At 46.5% G+C, this 19796-nt stretch overlaps 2 protein-coding genes across 2 annotated transcripts in view; one reads left to right on the top strand and one right to left on the bottom strand.

The window, feature by feature from the left end:
• Positions 1–617: 617 nt before the first annotated feature.
• On the bottom strand, positions 618–13676 carry LOC133357776 (regulatory factor X-associated protein-like). The gene is made up of 5 exons (XM_061575894.1): positions 13473–13676; positions 10405–10531; positions 7999–8473; positions 7356–7466; positions 618–2906 (listed from the first exon to the last, which is right to left on the bottom strand). The coding sequence occupies exons 3-5, from the start codon at positions 8455–8457 to the stop codon at positions 2811–2813; spliced, it is 666 nt and encodes a 221-aa protein (XP_061431878.1). The 5' UTR covers positions 8458–8473; positions 10405–10531; positions 13473–13676; the 3' UTR covers positions 618–2810.
• Positions 13677–14588: 912 nt separating this feature from the next.
• Positions 14589–19796, top strand: part of TDRD3 (tudor domain containing 3) — a 281657-nt gene continuing 276449 nt past the window's right edge. The window contains exon 1 of the mRNA XM_061575824.1: positions 14589–14639. Coding sequence (XP_061431808.1) covers positions 14614–14639 — 26 coding nt within the window. The 5' untranslated portion in view covers positions 14589–14613. The remainder of the gene's footprint in view (positions 14640–19796) is intronic.

The raw sequence follows: 19796 nt of genomic DNA, 5'->3' as shown, positions 1-19796 counted from the left end.
TTTCGGTAAAGTCACGTAGGTAAAAAAATTTAATTAATAAAAGTAAAATAAAATAAAAATCACGACGTTTCGGAGGCAACACAAGCTTCCGTCTTCAGGTGGAACAGTCACAGCACGAAAGCTGTATCAAGATACAGCTTTTTAAAATCCTTTATATTAAGTTCGCTTGCTTGCTTACGACCGTGCAAATCTTTCGGTCGTTTTTTAACCCACTTCCCATGATCCAATCGAGCTGACATTTTGCACACAGACTCGTTGTGCGAGACAATTAATGTTCGTGAAAATTTTTTTCCAAAATTTTACACTGTTTAGGGAAAACAAATTAAATATTTAATTACCAATTGCTTAATACTGGCAGACAATCATCTGACCCATAGGTGGCAGCCATCTCAAGCCAGAGGACGAGAGGACTCTAGCCGCCACGCATATAAAGGATTTATAGTGAAAAACTTTGTTTTTACGGGTTAATTTTTTACCTACGTGACTTTACCGAAAAAACCTAAGAATATGAATCCTTGCAGTCACGAAAGCTTCAAATCTAGAATTAGTTGAGTGGCTCACTCCAACATTAAGCCACGCCAGCCACCGCCATGAAATTTACACTTTCAACACATCGCAAACGTTCAACAAAAATCTTTTTTATTCAGGAACCCAGAACGCGTACATCACAGAGAAGAGACGCAACTTATGATGTTTGTTTCGTTTTAACATCAATCAACCTGGACAAAGCACAATCTCTCACAACCGCTTAAAACATGTACGACATACACCTAAAAAGAAGGTAACTCTCACTGATGCACCATTTCTGAGTGTCTGGTCGACAGACTGGGGCATCAACCCCCCCGCCTCTCTCCTGAGAAGACCATTCACCCTCGACCATTCCGATGATGCAAGCGTGTACGTCACCAGCGAGGCCGTGCGGCACGGTACAGCGCCGGCGGTCGCATCGCCGGAGTTCTCTGCGGTGAGTAACGACGTCTTTAAGAAATTAACCCGTAAAAATGCGTGGCATCGGTTTTATTTTATTATTCGTTTCAGTTTTTCTTGAGTAAGAGTTTTTATTTTTAGAAGAACAGGTCTGTCGGAAAGACAACGTCTCATTCAGACGATGTCTTTCCGACAAACCTGTTCTTCACCTGAGGACGGCTGCTTGCGTTGTGGCCGAAACGTCGTGAGAATTATTTTATTGTTTTATGTTTATTATTTTATTATTTCCATTCTACGTGACTTTACCGAAAGAACCAAGAAGATGAAGACAATGTGTGTGTGTGTGCGCGTTCAACTTCTTTAGCACCGTACGCAACTCACCGTGCTAGTTGGAGGTGCGCGGAGCACCTCCACATTGACACTATGAGACACCTTCTTTACCAGTAGCAAAATATAGTGATAGGTTTTGACCATTTCAACTGGTACAAAACTGACACCTTTATACAAGGCATCATGTTTGCAATAACCGCAACACAAGCAGTCAAAATGCAAACAAAAAGAAACAACTCTGATAATGGTAATGATATGCACTGTCCTTGAAGTTGATTGATCCACACCAATCAACTCTGTTAGAGTGGACATCCAGTGGACATCCGTAAACCACTGGACATCTATAAGGAAATATCTTCACAGCTCATCGGATTCCTCCAGTGCGAACGTGAAGATTCTCATTCTGAAGTTGCTTTAAAACAACGGCCGACCCTAAACGAGCCACGACACGCGGTGACGCAGGCCATGATGTGCACCGCGCTCGCCACGAATGAACCACGCTTCCTTGCCGATCTCGTCAAGGAACATAAACCGCCAACGCGAACTCCGGACGTCACCGAAGATTTTGTTTCAGCCATTGAACAAAAGGCGGCGGCCACGGCACCGCGCGGTGCTTTCAGATGCGCTTTTGCGGCCGTCTGGAACGCCCTTCCTTCCGATATGAGGAAGCCACCGGAAACTAATTTATTTAGAACTGCTTGTTGTTGTTGTTGTTTAGTTCATTGTCTTTCCCCCGTACCTCCGATTAGCGCGGTTAGCTAAGTACGGTGCGCAAGAAGTCCAACATATATACCATCCAAAAACCCCCCTTAACCAGAGGTCGCAAACGGGTTTTGATTCCTTACCCGTACCCGGCCGCACCAGGGTCGCAAACGGCTACCCGTACTCTACCCGATACCCAGCTACCCGTACCTGGCCGGGTACGGGTAGGGTACGGGTATCTGGTACCCGATTGCGACCTCTGGGATGAAGCCATGTTGCAGGCGCGGGTGGGTTGATTCTAGGAACTTCAATTGTGAGAAGAGACAAGACGTTGGGAAATGAGTGACAAACGGTGACTCACCAGTGACTCACGGCCTACCCGTACCCGTACCCGGCCGCACCAGGGTCGCAAACGGGTACCTGTACCCGGCTGGGTACGGGTAGCCGGGTATCGGGTAGGGTACGGGTATAGGGTACCCGGTTGCGACCTCTGCCCTTAACAGACTGTAGGGGCAAGTGCTGTTAGCGAGTAGCACCTATGAAGGCTGGCACGGCACACGAGAGAGTGGGAGGCCAGCACCACGCCCGACCGCCTTTGTCTCCCCAGTGGCGATGTTTACTACACACCGCACCGGGTACTCATCTGAGGCCGAGTCGACCTAGGGGAGGCCCAGGAGCGGTTCAGAATAATCGTCACCGGCGTTGGTGGCCGTGAGCGGGACTCGGAGCGCGGCGCGCCAACCGCCTACGCTGATGCTCCCCACTACATACAACATACGTACAACACGCGTACAACATGCGTACGTGCCTGCCGCCCGCTGCCAGCGAATGACGCAAACGGTGAGCGTCCGTCACGGCTGCGGATCCATGTCGGTGGCGAAGGTCTGCAGGCACTTCTGCTGGTGCTCCCGCAACGTCTGCATGACCGCGGGACTGCGCAGCAGAGCCTGGGACAAGACAAGGAGCACACAAGTGACACAACAACTACAACATGAACAACGACGACATACGTTATGGGAACCTCATTTGCCAGTAAAAATATGATAATTGGTTTTTTACCCTTCTATCTGGCAACAAAACTGACACCTTCTTACAAGGAGTCATGTTTGCATAGACCGCAAAACCTGCAGTCATAATACAAACAAAAGACATAACTCTGATAATGTATGCACTGTCCTTGAAGTTGATTGGTCCACACCCGAGACAGCTTTCCTTAGAGCCTAGTCTCACATGGGTTGGACCAGATGACGCCAAAAGGCGCACAACTGCTTGCCCCGAGCTCTCATACTCTGATTGTGCGTTGTCTTTGAGTTGTGCGCCTTTTGGTGTCATCTGGTCAAACACCAATGGGGACTAGGCTCGAATTGAATAAGTTTAAACCGCCTCTCTATAAACTACGAGCTGTACTACCCGGCTTCACCCGGGACTTGAATTCACCATGCCCGGCCGCCTTTGTCTCCCCAGTGGCGATGTTAACACACCACAACAGTTACTCGTTTGAGGCTGAGTCGACCTAGGGGAGGCCCAGGACCGGTTCAAATAATCGTCATCGGTGGTGGCCGTGAGCGGGAATCGAACTCGGGTCGCCGGGTTCGTAGCGCGGCGCGCTACCTACTACACGACAATGCGTTACGCTCCCACGTGCGCTGGTCACGTGACAGATGTGACGTCACAGCTCACTTGCTGTGCAAAAAATAAATGCATTATTGAGCTCCCCCCTAAAAAAACTAAACAAAAGTGTATTATTATAATTTGTGCACGGTGTACAGTCTGGAAAGTACCCACACGGCAAATTTGCAGTTTGTTGCATGTCGGGAAGTACGCTAAACATTTTGAACAGACACACTTAATCACAAATTTGCCTTTTATAGATATGGAGATGGATATTTTACCAGGTAAGGCTGTGTAGCTATGTAGATATTTTTCAGAAGCGACCTGGCCGCAAATGATAGCTCAACGAGGTGGCTTATCGCGTGGAAATTTATAGCAGCCGCCAAATACTCTAAAATGCATTTTGCTAAATGGGGAGGGGAAAAAAATCCGAGGATCCGGAGAAAAATCCACGCGACCACGGGGGAGAGAGAGAGACACGCAAACTCCAAATGTACAGCAGCAGGCGTCAGGGTCGTGATCGAACCCACGACCTCCTGCACACCAGGCGAGGTAGTTAACATCTCCTAGCCACCGCGATGATGATGAGAGATAGAGACACGCAAACTCCAAATATACAGCAGGCGTCAAGGGTCGGAATCGAACCCACGACCTCCTGCATACCAGGCGAGGTAGTTAACATCTCCTAGCCACGACGATGATGATGACAGAGAGAGAGACACGCAAACTCCAAAAATACAGCAGGCATCAGGGTCGGGATCGAACCCACGACCTCTTGCACACCAGGCGAGGCAGTTAACATCTCCTAGCCACCGTGATGATGATGAGAGAGAGACACGCAAACTCCAAATATACAGCAGGCATCAGGGTAGGAATCGAACCCACGACCTCTTGCACACCAGGCGAGGCAGTTAACATCACCTAGCCACCACGGCACCCTCTTTGATTTCGTCTCGGATGCATTCCCGGCACGTTTGATTTCCATCGGCCACAACGAAAAAAACCTCTTGCGCGGGCGAAGAAAAAAAGGGTGCGATTCACATGGGGCCCATTGAATCAGTCCGTGCATTTTTGCCATTAGCTCAGGCAGGCTTAAATGACCCTCTGCCAAACAGGTGATTCACACTTGCAACACGTACGATCGTACGGGCCAAAATGATTACATACATTATGGTGGTGCAGCAGCATTTTGCAGGATGATGATACCTTCTAAGCTCAGGACATGGAGAGCTTTATTGACAGGCTCTTAAACCCGTCCGAACATGGCAGGGCAACGTGTACTTCGGGAAGCTCCAATTTTTTTAATCCTTTATATTAAGTTCACTTGCTTGCACGCTTACGACCGTGAAAATCTTTCGGTCGTTTTTTAACCCACTTCCCGTGATCCAATCGAGCTGACATTTTGCACACAGACTCGTTGTGCGTGACAATGTATTTTACACTTTTTAGGAAAAAATAAATTATATTTAATTACCAATTGCTTAATGGTGGCAGGCAATCATCTGACCCATAGGTGACAGCCATCTCAAGCCAGAGGACGAGAGGACTCTAGCCGCCACGCATATAAAGGATTTATAGTGAAAAACTTTGTTTTTACGGGTTAATTTTTCTTGGTTCTTTCAGTAAAGTCACGTAGAAGGGAAATAATAAAATAATATAAATATAAAACAATAAAAATTCTCACGACGTTTCGACTGCAACACAAGCAATCATCATCATGTGTGAAATCCACATAAAGAAAATTTGAACAAGTATAACCCGTAAAAACAAAGTTTTTCACTATACATCCTTTATATGCGTGGCGGCTAGAGTCCTCTCGTCCTCTGACTTGAGATGGCTGCCACCTATGGGTCAGATGATTGCATTGCACCATTAAGCAATTGGTAATTAAATAATATTTTTGTCCTAACAAGTGTAAAATTTAGGAACATTTTTTTCACGAACATTAATTGTCACGCACAACGAGTCTGTGTGCAAAATGTCAGCTCGATTGGATCACGGGAAGTGGGTTAAAAAACGACCGAAAGATTTGCACGGTCGTAAGCGCGCAAGCAAGCAAGCAAGCGAACTTAATATAAAGGATTTTAAAAAGTGGCGGTTGGTCCTAACGGTCAGCACCACGGACAGCGATTTGGCAATTGGTCAGATGAACGAGTCCATCTATGTTCGGAAAAGAGGAGGGGGGGGGAGAAGAAAATGTAATGCGGTCCGTAAGCGTGAACACAATCAATTAAGACCCGAAATGGTTGATCAAATCCTTCCAATGATTGCTGAGCCAGAATCCATCTTCTCGGTTGAAATTGTCTCTGTGTTCCGGGAGGGGGGCAGCGCGCGTGGTGGTCGCAGACACCCGCCTGCCCCCCCCCCCACCCCCCCAGGATTCGGTTTTCTACTCGTACCTAAAGAGGGCCCCCCCACGGCACCAAACTCGACCAGAAAACGTCGTTTGATTACCACGTGGAAAACACAGCCAGGTGCTGCAATTGTTTTTTTTTACAACACATTCGACCAGTGTTGAGTCGTGATATGGCCAACACGGGGGCGTGTAGCGTCGTATAGACAAGGCTCGATGACTGCAACTCGCTACTCAATGGGATGTCTGGGTGACTGGGTGACTGGGTGACTGGGTGACTGGGTTATTCTGTGCCTGGGTATTTGTGCCATTGTGTGCCTGAGTGACTTGGTGACTGGGTGATTGTGTGCCTGGGTGGATGGGCTACTGGCTGCCTAGGAATTTGGATATCTGGGTAATTGTGTGCTTGGGTGCCTGGGTGACTGGCTGCCTGGATATCTGGGTGATTGTGTGCCTGCATGCCTGGGTGACTGGGTGATTGGGTGATTGTGTGCCTGGGTGACTGGGTGACTGGGTGACTGGGTAATTGTGTGTCTGGGTGCGTGGGTGACTGGGTGCCTGGATATCTGGGTGATTGTGTGCCTGGGTGAATGGGTGACTGGCTGCCTAGGAATTTGGATATCTGGGTAATTGTGTGCTTAGGTGCCTGGGTGCCTGGGTATCTGGGTGATCGTGTGCCTGCGTGCCTGGGTGAATGGGTGACTGGGTAATTGTGTATCTGGGTGCCTGGGTAATTGTGTGCCTGGTTGACTGGCTGCCTGGATATCTGGGTGATTGTATGCCTGGGTGCCTGGGTGACTGGGTGACTGGGTAATTGTGTGCCTGCGTGCCTGGGTGAATGGGTGACTGGGTAATTGTGTGCATCGGTGACTGGCTGCCTGGGTGTCTGGGTGACCGTGTGCCTGAGTGACTGGGTGACTGGGTAATTGTGTGTCTGGGTGCCTGAGTGACTGGGTGACTGGGTAATTGTGTGTCTGGGTGCGTGGGTGACTGGCTGCCTGGGTGATTGTGTGCCTGGGTGACTGGGTGACTGGGTAATTGTGTGTCTGGGTGCCTGGGTGACTGGGTGATTGTGTGTCTGGGTGCGTGGGTGACTGGGTGACTGGGTAATTGTGTGTCTGGGTGCGTGGGTGACTGGGTGATTGTGTGTCTGGGTGCGTGGGTGACTGGGTAATTGTGTGTCTGGGTGCGTGGGTGACTGGCTGCCTGGGTGATTGTGTGCCTGGGTGAATGGGTGACTAGGTGATTGTGTGCCTGGGTGCCTTGGTGACTGACTGCCTGGGTGACTGGCTGCCTGGATATCTGGGTGACCGTGTGCCTGCGTGCCTGGGTGACTGGATAATTGTGTATCTGGGTGCGTGGGTGACTGGATATCTGGGTGACTGTGCGTGGGTGACTACGGTGTCACGAGCGTCCCGTGCAGGTCACGTGCCTGCCGTTTCTGGTTGAGCACGCACTCGAGCAGCGTCGCCTTGCGTCCAACGGGCGGCTCCTTGATGGGGGTGCCCCGTCGCTGCTGAGCTGTCGCCAGGTCCTTCTTGTCCTGGCAGCAGACACCACGCACGCCTCACTCAGTCACCCAGATATCCAGGCAGCCAGTCACCCACGCACCCAGTCACCCACGCACCCAGACACACAATTACCCAGTCACCCAGGCACCCAGACACACAATTACCCAGTCACCCAGTCACCCACGCACCCAGACACACAATCACCCAGTCACCCAGTCACCCACGCACCCAGACACACAATTACCCAGGCACACAATCACCCTTTGGGCGTCATCTGGTCCAACACCATGTGAGACTAGGCTCTAAGGAAAGCTGTCTCGGGTGTGGACCAATCAACTTCAAGGACAGTGCATACATTATCAGAGTTTTTTGTTTGCACTACCACTGCAGGTTTTGTGGTCTATGCAAACATAACTCCTTGTAAAAAAAAAAGGCGTCAGTTTTGTTGCCAGATAAAAGGGTAAAAAACCAATCATCAACAGTCCGAATATTCGAACCGGGTACTGGGCCTCCCCTAGGTCGACTCAGCCCCAAAGAAGCCAGCCTCCTAAACCACGGACCAACCTTGGCGGCGCCGCCGCTCGCTCCGCCAGCCGAGAAATTCTTCTTGGTCTTGAACTTGGCCTTGTACGCCTTGTTCTTGTGCTTCTTACACATCCACGCCGCGTGGTGGTGGTGGCTGCCGGTGGCGGTGAGCTGCCCGGCCTGCCGCGCGGAGCGAGCCGTCGTTTCGGCGCAGCCCTCGTACGAGCACCGTCGCAGCCTGGGCACCTCGTCCTTTGCGGCGTCCACCTCCTCCTCCTCCTCGTCGTCCTCCTCCCCTCCTCCTCCTCCGACTGTCACGTCCCCTTCGCTCGCGCTCCCCGGACTTTCGTGCGTTGCGTCGTCCGTGGACGCGGGATGCACTCCACCGCCCGGGCTCGCCGCTCCGCTCTGGTCCGAGCCGCTCTCGGAGACTCCTGCTGCTGCTGCTGCTCCTGCTGCTGCTCCTGCTGCTGCTCCTGCTGCTGCTGCTGCGCTCATGGTTGGGGGTACGGCCCTGCGACACGAGTGGGCCACGTGTCAACATTTGTCGCTCGATGAAAGGGGGCGACGACACCACGGGGCTTCGCTGAACACGTGGGCGCATTTGCGGGAAAAGGAAGCCGTTGCCGCCTGCTGCCTGCCAAAGATTTTTTGAGTCCGGGCTTTCTCCCCCCCCTTCCCCCCTAATCTTTAATGATTCGCAATGGAGTGGTCTGATGGTTTTTAACAAAAACACGCGGACACTATATATATGCAACAAAAAAAACCTGGTCTCTTTGGAAAATAATGAATCGTGGCGTTTTACCTGCTTATATGAGGGGACGTTTCAGGACACCTTGGTCTGATGTAGACAAACCGTACACGCCAATTATTCAGCAAAGGCATTAATGCAGCGGTGACACATTGACCTCTGAAAACGTCTCGTGCGCCAAATAAAATTGCCAAATGACGGTGGCCATTGAAAGTGCTGATCTCACGTAAAGTAAAACAAGTATAACCCGTAAAAACAAAGTTTTTCACTATAAATCCTTTATATGCGTGGCGGCTAGAGTCCTCTCGTCCTCTGACTTGAGATGGCTGCCACCTATGGGTCAGATGATTGCATTGCACCATTAAGCAATTGGTAATTAAATATAATATTTTTGTCCTAAAAGGTGTAAAATTTTGGAAAAAATTTTTTACGAACATTAATTGCCACGCACAACGAGTCTGTGTGCAAAATGTCAGCTCGATTGGATCACGGGAAGTGGGTTAAAAAACGACCGAAAGATTTGCACGGTCATAAGCAAGCAAGTGAACTTAATATAAAGGATTTTTAAAAAAACGACATCCCCATGATGGCACGTATTAGGGGTTCCATTCGTAGCTACTAATATTTCTACCCAAACTTTTTTTTTCCTCCTTCCCCAGGACACTAATGGGGACGTCCGCTGCGTCGCCTGGGAGCCAATTTGCCAGGAGAGCCAGACGATGGAGGGACAGGGGCGAGGGTGAAAAGCGGACGGAACAACACAACGAGTCTCAAGGGGCTGGGCAACCCACAGCCACCAAGAAAAATTCGCATCGATCTTTGGAAAAGAAACTCCCCGGGCTCACAAACACAAAGATCAAAGATCCCCCGTATAGCCTTAATATACTGCTGGGGCAAGTGCTGTTAGCGAGCACTTATGAAGGCCGGCACGGCACACGAGGGGGTGGGTGGCCAGCACCACGCCCGACCGCCTTTGTCTCCCCAGTGGCAATGTTTACACACCGCACCGGGTACTCATTTCAGGCTGAGTCGACCTAGGGGAGGCCCAGGACCGGTTCAGATAATCGTCACTGGGTGTTGGCCGTGAGCGGGAATCGAACCCGGGTCGCCAGGTTCATAGCGCAGCGCGCTAACCGCTGCACTACCGCTCCCCACAAACACACACACACACGTGCACATACGAGTAAATGTTATGCAGTCTACTCTTAGTCTTAAGCCTCACCTTACCATATTAATAAAAAAGTGTGCCGTTCCTGGCCCTTTCCCCCTCAACCATTATATATACGGAGTGGTAGCTCTTGTAATCTCTCATTTACTTAATACAGCTGTCGTGGCTGTGACGGTTCCACCTGAAGACGGAAGCTTGTGTTGCTTCCGAAACGTCGTGATTTTTATTTTATTTTTATTAATTTGAATGTTTTACCTACGTGACTTTACCGGAAAAAAAAACCTAAGAATATGAATCCTTGCAGTCACGAAAGCTTCAAATCTAGAATTATCACTAAGGAGTTCAGGACCTGTGGCTTCAGTGAAAATTTCTCTAAATCTTTTTATTAATTTAAAAAATAATTTTTACCTACGTGACTTTACCGGAAAAAAAACCTAAGAGTATGGCCAGCTTCCGTGCGCGACAACGCACGGGCGAGACTTGGGTTTCGATCGGACGCCGCAATTACTTTGCCGAACGATCTCACCGTCTCGAAGAGCCAACAGCCGGAGAATCCGCGCCTTGGGGGTTGATCTTCCACGAAGCCGCTCACAGATCCGTCCTAAATCGCATCAACCACGGCACAAGCCGTAGAGGCAGTCGACGCGGATGCCCTGGTGATGCACAAAATGGAAAATTCAAAACTCTCCGTTAGCAGTGTGGCGACTGCACTTGCTGTCAACCTCCTGTCACCTTGTTACAGATAAATTCAGATCGTGTTGGTCACCACGTGTCTCTTATACATCCCAACGTTCATCCTAAAACGTGCCATCACAAGGGCAGAAACACAAACAAATAGACAATCACCACTACTACACTCACCACTAGTATACTCACCACTACACTCACTAGTACACTCACCACTAGTACACTCACCACTAGTACACTCACCACTAGTACACTCACCACTACACTCACCACTAGTACAATCACTACTACACTCACCACTACACTCACCACTAGTACACTCACCACTAGTACACTCACCACTAGTACAATCACTACTACACTCACCACTACACTCACTACTAGTACACTCACCACTAGTACACTCACCACTACACTCACCACTACACTCACTAGTACACTCACCACTAGTACACTCACCACTACACTCACCACTACTACACTTACCACTACACTCACCACTACACTCACCACTACACTCACCACTAGTACACTCACCACTAGTACAATCACCACTACACTCACTACTAGTACACTCACCACTAAACTCACCATTACACTCACTAGTACACTCACCACTACACTCACTAGTACACTCACCACTACTACACTCACCACTACACTCACCACTACACTCACCACTACACTCACCACCACTACACTCACCATTACACTCACCACTACTACACTCACCACTACACTCACCACCACACTCACCACCACACTCACTACCACACTCACCACCACACTCACCACTACACTCACCACCACCACACTCACCACTACACTCACCACTACACTCACCACCACCACACTCACCACTATACTCACCACTACACTCACCACTACACTCACCACCACTACACTCACCACTACACTCACCACTACACTCACCACCACTACACTCACCACTACACTCACCACTACACTCACCACTACACTCACCACCACTACACTCACCACTACACTCACCACTACACTCACCACCATCACACTCACCACTACACTCACCACTATACTCACCACTACACTCACCACCACTACACTCACCACTACACTCACCACCACTACACTCACCACTACACTCACCACCACTACACTCACCACCACTACACTCACCACTACACTCACTAGTACACTCACCACCACTACACTCACCACTACACTCACCACCACTACACTCACCACTACAAACCTGTCAACCCCTTATCAGTACCCTACCTTATTACAGACCAACTCAGAACCAATATCCCCGTTCCCTTGGTTACCAAGGTCCCCGTTCCCCTGGTTACCAAGGTCCCCGTTCCTTTGGTTACTGAGGTCCCCGTTCCCGTGGTTACTGAGGTCCCCGTTCCCCTGGTTACCCAACCACACCTCAGATTACCACGGTCGGCTACGTACGGTGCGAAAGAAGTCACCGCATATTCTTGGTTCTTTCGGTAAAGTCACGTAGATAGCTTCAAATAAAAATAACAACAAAAAATAACAAAAAACCCCACGACGTTTCGATATTTGTTCTTGGTTCTTTCGGTAAAGTCACGTAGAAGGGAAATAATAAAATAATAAAAATAAAACATAATAAAATAATTCTCACGACGTTTCGGCCACAACGCAAGCGGCCGTCCTCAGGTGAAGAACAGGTCTGTCGGAAAGACAGCGTCTGAATGGACCCATTTATTTAATATTTTTCATTCATTCAGACGCTGTCTCCCCGACAGACCTGGTCTTCACCTGAGGACGGCTGCTTGCGTTGTGGCCGAAACGTCGTGAGAATTATTTTATTATGTTTTATTTTTATTATTTTATTACTTCCCTTCTACGTGACTTTACCGAAAGAACCAAGAAGATGAATCCCTGCAGTCACGAAAGAAGCTTTAAATCGAAATTTTATTATGTTTTATTTTATTATTTTATTATGTTTTATTTATATTATTTTATTATGTTTTATTTTTATTATTTTATTATGTTTTATTTATATTATTTTATTATGTTTTATTTTTATTATTTTATGTTTTATTTTTATTATTTTATTATGTTTTATTTTTATTATTTTATAATGTTTTATTTTTATTATTTTATTATGTTTTATTTTTATTATTTCATTATTTCCCTTCTACGTGACTTTACCGAAATAATCAAGAAGATGAATCCCTGCAGTCACGAAAGAAGCTTTAAATCGCAACACAAGCGGTCTTCTTCAGTAAATAAGGGCGAAAATATAAAAAAGAACCTGCACTCACGAAAGCTTCCAAGCCACTAAAGTTACCGTATCGTGCAGCACACAATTACGGATTAAATAATTATCGTGTTGGCGAAAGAGTACAGAACACACAAACTCTTTGGTTATTTCATTAAAGGCACGTAGGTATACAATCTAATAAATAAAATGTAAAAATAAAATAAATTAAATGTAATGTATTGATTTTATTACGACGTATTGATCCCTGAAATCACGAACACTAACACATCTCGCCGAGTTATCGATTTGAGGCTGAGGCGACCTAGGCGGAGGCCCAGGAACCGATTCAGAGAATTATCGACAACCTGATTATCGGTGGGAATCGAACTCGGGCGCTAACCGCTGCACCACCGCTCCCACAAAGACAAAGATCCCCCGTGTAGCCTGTGGCGATGTTTACTTATCGATTTGAGGCTGAGGCGACCTAGGCGGAAGCCCAGGAACCGGTTCAAGAGAATTATCGACAACCTGGTTATCGGTGGGAATCGAACTCGGGCGCTAATCGCTGCACCACCGCTCCCACAAAGACAAAGACCCCCCGTGTAGCCCGTAACAGACTGCTGGGGCAAGTGCCCAGCAACCGAGCCCGACCGTCTTTGTCTCCCTCGGCAACGATGCTGGTTACGTACCGCGCCAGGTCCTCGTTTGAGGCCGAGGTGACCTAGAGGGAAGAGAGGCGGGGGGAGCCCCGGTTCACGCGCACTGTACCGCGTACTGTACAGCGTACTGTACCACGCACTGTCCCGCGCACTGTACCGGGAACTGTACTCACTGTACCCTCACTGTAGTCAACGTACCCCGCACTGCCCTCTCACTGTACCACTCACTGTACCCTTCACTGTACCACTCACTGTACCCTTCACTGTACCACTCACTGCACCCTTCACTGTACCACTCACTGTAACCCTCACTGTACCACTCACTGCACCCTTCACTGTACCACTCACTGTACCCTTCACTGTACCACTCACTGTACCCTTCACTGTACCACTCACTGCACCCTTCACTGTACCACTCACTGTACCCTTCACTGTACCACTCACTGTACCCTTCACTGTACCACTCACTGTCCCCCTCACTGTACCACTCACTGTAACCCTCACTGTACTCACTGTCCCCTCACTGTACCCGCCACTGTACCCCTCACTGTACCCGACACTGTACCCCTCACTGTACCTGCCACTGTACCCCTCACTGTACCCGCCACTGTACCCCTCACTGTACCCGCCACTGTACCCCTCACTGTACCTGCCACTGTACCCCTCACTGTACCCGCCACTGTACCCCTCACCGCCCCCGCACTGTCATCCTCACTGTACCCGCACTGCCCCCTCACTGTCACCCTCACTGTACCACGCACTGTACTCACTGTACCCTCACTGTCCCCCTCACTGTACCCTCACTGTACCCGCACTGTACTCACTGTACCCGCACTGTACTCGCCTGGGGGTGTCGCGCGCGCGACCCACGTGGATTCGCGACTCACGCCGGCACGGAGCTTCTCCACTTGGTTGTCGACACGCAGATTCGCAGTCAAAGCACCACCCCCCCCCTCCCCACTCATCAATAAATTCCCTTACAGTTACTTCACGTCCGCAAACACAAAATCGTGCGCGTTTAAAATCGGCGTCTTCGTAAGAGGCAAACATCGGCGGAAGTTTAATTTTTAGTTTTTAAATTTAAATTTTGTAATTTCTCTCTCGCGAATGTGCGCGTCGCGAAACCCGCGGACGAGTTCCCGTTGTTCCGCTGTGCGTTTTTGCTCCGTTCATGGACACGTTAAAGCATCTGGGATGGTTCGTTTTGCTGCGATTATTGCATTTTTATCATCATAATCATCATCATTATCATCGTCGTTGCGTACACACAATGTGCAACTGTGCATCGTACACATGTACGCTGTTTGCGTGATGAACACAGAGTTTTTATTGCATGTGCAGTGTAACACAGCTTAACAAACGGTGTCTACACACATACAATGAGTTTGTGTCAAAGTTGGTGTGTGTGGATTGTGTTAAATCTACACACACGATTTGTACTCGTACATGCTGTGCTTGTGTGTAAGATATACACGCTTATACTGCACTCAACATGCATATACTATACATTACACAATGTGTACACACTACTATACATTACACAATGTGTACACACTACTACACATTACACATACTGTGTACACACTACTACACGTTACACATACTGTCTACACACTACTACACGTTACACATACTGTCTACACACTACTACACACTACACAATGTCTACACACTACTATACATTACACACACTGTCTACACACTACTACACGTTACACACACTGTCTACACACTACTACACACTACACATACTGTCTACACACTACTACACACTACACATACTGTCTACACACTACTACACATTACACATACTGTCTACACACTACTACACACTACACATACTGTCTACACACTACTACACATTACACACACTGTCTACACACTACTACACATTACACATACTGTCTACACACTACTACACACTACACATACTGTGTACACACTACTACACACTACACATACTGTCTACACACTACTACACATTACACACACTGCTACACTACTACTAACACTACACATACTGTCTACAACACTACTACACACTACACAGGACTGTCTACACACACTACACATTACACATCCTGTCCTACACACTACTACACACTACACATACTGTCTACACACTACTACACACTACACATACTGTCTACACACTACTACACACTACACATACTGTCTACACACTACTACACACTACACATACTGTCTACACACTACTGACACACTACACATACTGGTCTACACAACTACTACACACTACACATACTGTCTACACACTACTACACACTACCACACTGTCTACACACACTACACACTACACATACTGTCTACACACTACTACACACTAACATAACAGCTTTCTAACACATACTACAACACTACACATCTTCTCCACTACTACACCTACACATACTGTCTACCACTACTACACACTAACACTACTGTCTCACACTACTACACATTACACACTGTCTACACACTACTACACATACACACACTGTCTACACACGACTACACCACTACACATACTGTCTACACACTACTACACACTACACATACTGTCTACACACTACTACCACTACACATACTGTCTACACACTACTACACATTACAACACAACGGGTCCTACACACTACTACACACTACACTACTGTCTACACAACGACTAGCAACACTTACAACATACTGTCACACACTACTACACACTACACATACTGTCGTACACACTACTACACACTACACATACTGTCTACACACTACTACACACTACACATACTGTCTACACCTACTACACACTACACATACTTTCTACACACTACTACACACTACACATACTGTCTACCACTACTACACACTACACACTACTGTCTACACACTACTACACACTACACATACTGTCTACACACTACTACACACTACACATACTGTCTACACACTACTACACACTACACACACTGTCTACACACTACTACACACTTACTACCCATTACACACACTGTCCTACACACTACTACAACACTACACATACTAGTCTAAACTACTACTAACACCTTACACAGACTGTCTACACACTACTACACATTACACACACTGTCTAAACACTTACTACACACGATACACATAACTGTCTCACACTAACATACATCACTACACATACTGTCTACACACTACTACACATGACACCACACTGTCTACACACTACTACACATTACACATACTGTCTACACACTACTACCACATTACACATACTGTCTACAACACTACTACACATTACAACACCCTGTCTACACACTACTACACACTACACATACTGTCTACACACTACTACACATTACCAACTGTCTACACACGACTACACATTACACACTGTCCTACACACTCACTACACATTACACATACTGTCTACACACTACTACACATTACACACACTGTCTACACCTACTACACACTACTAACCTACACATACTGTCCTACACACTACTACACATTACACACACTGTCTACACACTACGACACATTACACATACTGTCTACACACTACTACACATTACACATACTGTCTACACACTACTACACATTACAACATACTGTCTACACACTACTACACACTACTACACACTACACATACTGTCTACACACTACTACACATTACACACACTGTCTACACACTACTACACATTACACATACTGTCTACACACTACTACACATTACACATACTGTCTACACACTACTACACATTACACATACTGTCTACACACTACTACACACTACACATACTGTGTACACACTACTACACACTACACATACTGTCTACACACTACTACACATTACACACACTGTCTACACACTACTACACATTACACATACTGTCTACACACTACTACACAATACACATACTGTCTACACACTACTACACATTACACACACTGTCTACACACTACTACACATTACACACACTGTCTACACACTACTACACATCACACACACTGTCTACACACTACTACACATTACACATACGGTCTACACCTACTACACATTACACACTACTGTCTACACACTACTACACATTACACATACTGTCTACACACTACTACACACTACACATACTGTCTACACACTACTACACACTACACATACTGTCTACACACTACTACACACTACACACACTGTCTACACACTACTACACACTACACACACTGTCTACACACTACTACACATTACACATACTGTCTACACACTACTACACATTACACACACTGTCTACACACTACTACACACTACACACAATGTCTACACACTACTACACATTACACATACTGTGTACACACTACTACACACTACACATACTGTCTACACACTACTACACACTAAACACACTGTCTACACACTACTACACATTACACATACTGTGTACACACTACTACACACTACACATACTGTCTACACACTACTACACACTACACATACTGTCTACACACTACTACACACTACACATACTGTCTACACACTACTACACACTACACACACTGTCTACACACTACTACACATTACACATACTGTCTATACACTACTACACATTACACATACTGTCTATACACTACTACACACTACACATACTGTCTACACACTACTACACATTACACATACTGTCTACACACTACTACACATTACACATACTGTCTATACACTACTACACATTACACACACTGTCTACACACTACTATACACTACACATACTGTCTACACACTACTACACATTACACATACTGTCTACACACTACTACACATTACACATACTGTCTATACACTACTACACATTACACACACTGTCTACACACTACTACACATTACACATACTGTCTACACACTACTATACATTACACACACTGTCTACACACTACTATACATTACACACACTGTCTACACACTACTACACATTACACATACTGTCTACACACTACTACACACTACACATACTGTCTACACACTACTACACACTACACATACTGTCTACACACTACTATACATTACACACACTGTCTACACACTACTACACACTACACATACTGTGGTACACACTACTACACACCCTACACATACTGTCTACACACTACTACACATTACACATACTGTCTATACACTACTACACACTACACATACTGTGTACACACTACTACACACTACACATACTGTCTACACACTACTACACATTACACATACTGTCTACACACTACTACACATTACACATACTGTCTACACACTACTATACATTACACATACTGTCTACACACTACTATACATTACACATACTGTCTACACACTACTACACATTACACATACTGTCTACACACTACTACACATTACACATACTGTGTACACACTACTACACACTACACATACTGTCTACACACTACTACACACTACACATACTGTCTACACACTACTACACATTACACACACTGTCTACACACTATTACACACTACACATACTGTCTACACACTACTATACATTACACATACTGTCTACACACTACTACACATTACACACACTGTCTACACACTACTACACATTACACACACTGTCTACACACTACTACACATTACACATACTGTCTACACACTACTACACATCACACATACTGTCTACACACTACTACACATCACACATACTGTCTACACACTACTATACACTACACATACTGTCTACACACTGCTACACATTACACATACTGTCTACACACTACTACACATTACACACACTGTCTACACACTACTACACATTACACACACTGTCTACACACTACTACACATTACACACACTGTCTACACACTACTATACATTACACATACTGTCTACACACTACTACACATTACACATACTGTCTACACACTACTACACACTACACATACTGTCTACACACTACTATACATTACACATACTGTCTACACACTACTACACATTACACATACTGTCTACACACTACTACACATTACACATACTGTCTACACACTACTACACATTACACATACTGTCTACACACTACTATACATTACACATACTGTCTACACACTACTACACACTACACATACTGTCTACACACTACTATACATTACACACACTGTCTACACACTACTACACACTACACACACTGTATACACACTACTATACATTACACACACTGTCTACACACTACTACACACTACACACACTGTCTACACACTACTACACATTACACATACTGTCTACACACTATTACACACTACACACACTGTCTACACACTACTATACATTACACATACTGTCTACACACTACTATACATTACACACACTGTCTACACACTACTACACATTA

The sequence above is a fragment of the Lethenteron reissneri genome, chromosome 59 (assembly GCF_015708825.2).
Source record: "Lethenteron reissneri isolate LAM-NWPU_2019-01 chromosome 59, ASM1570882v1, whole genome shotgun sequence".
Lineage (NCBI taxonomy): Eukaryota > Metazoa > Chordata > Hyperoartia > Petromyzontiformes > Petromyzontidae > Lethenteron > Lethenteron reissneri.
Note: the sequence above shows the minus strand (reverse complement) of the source record. Positions and strands in the feature narration are given on the sequence as shown.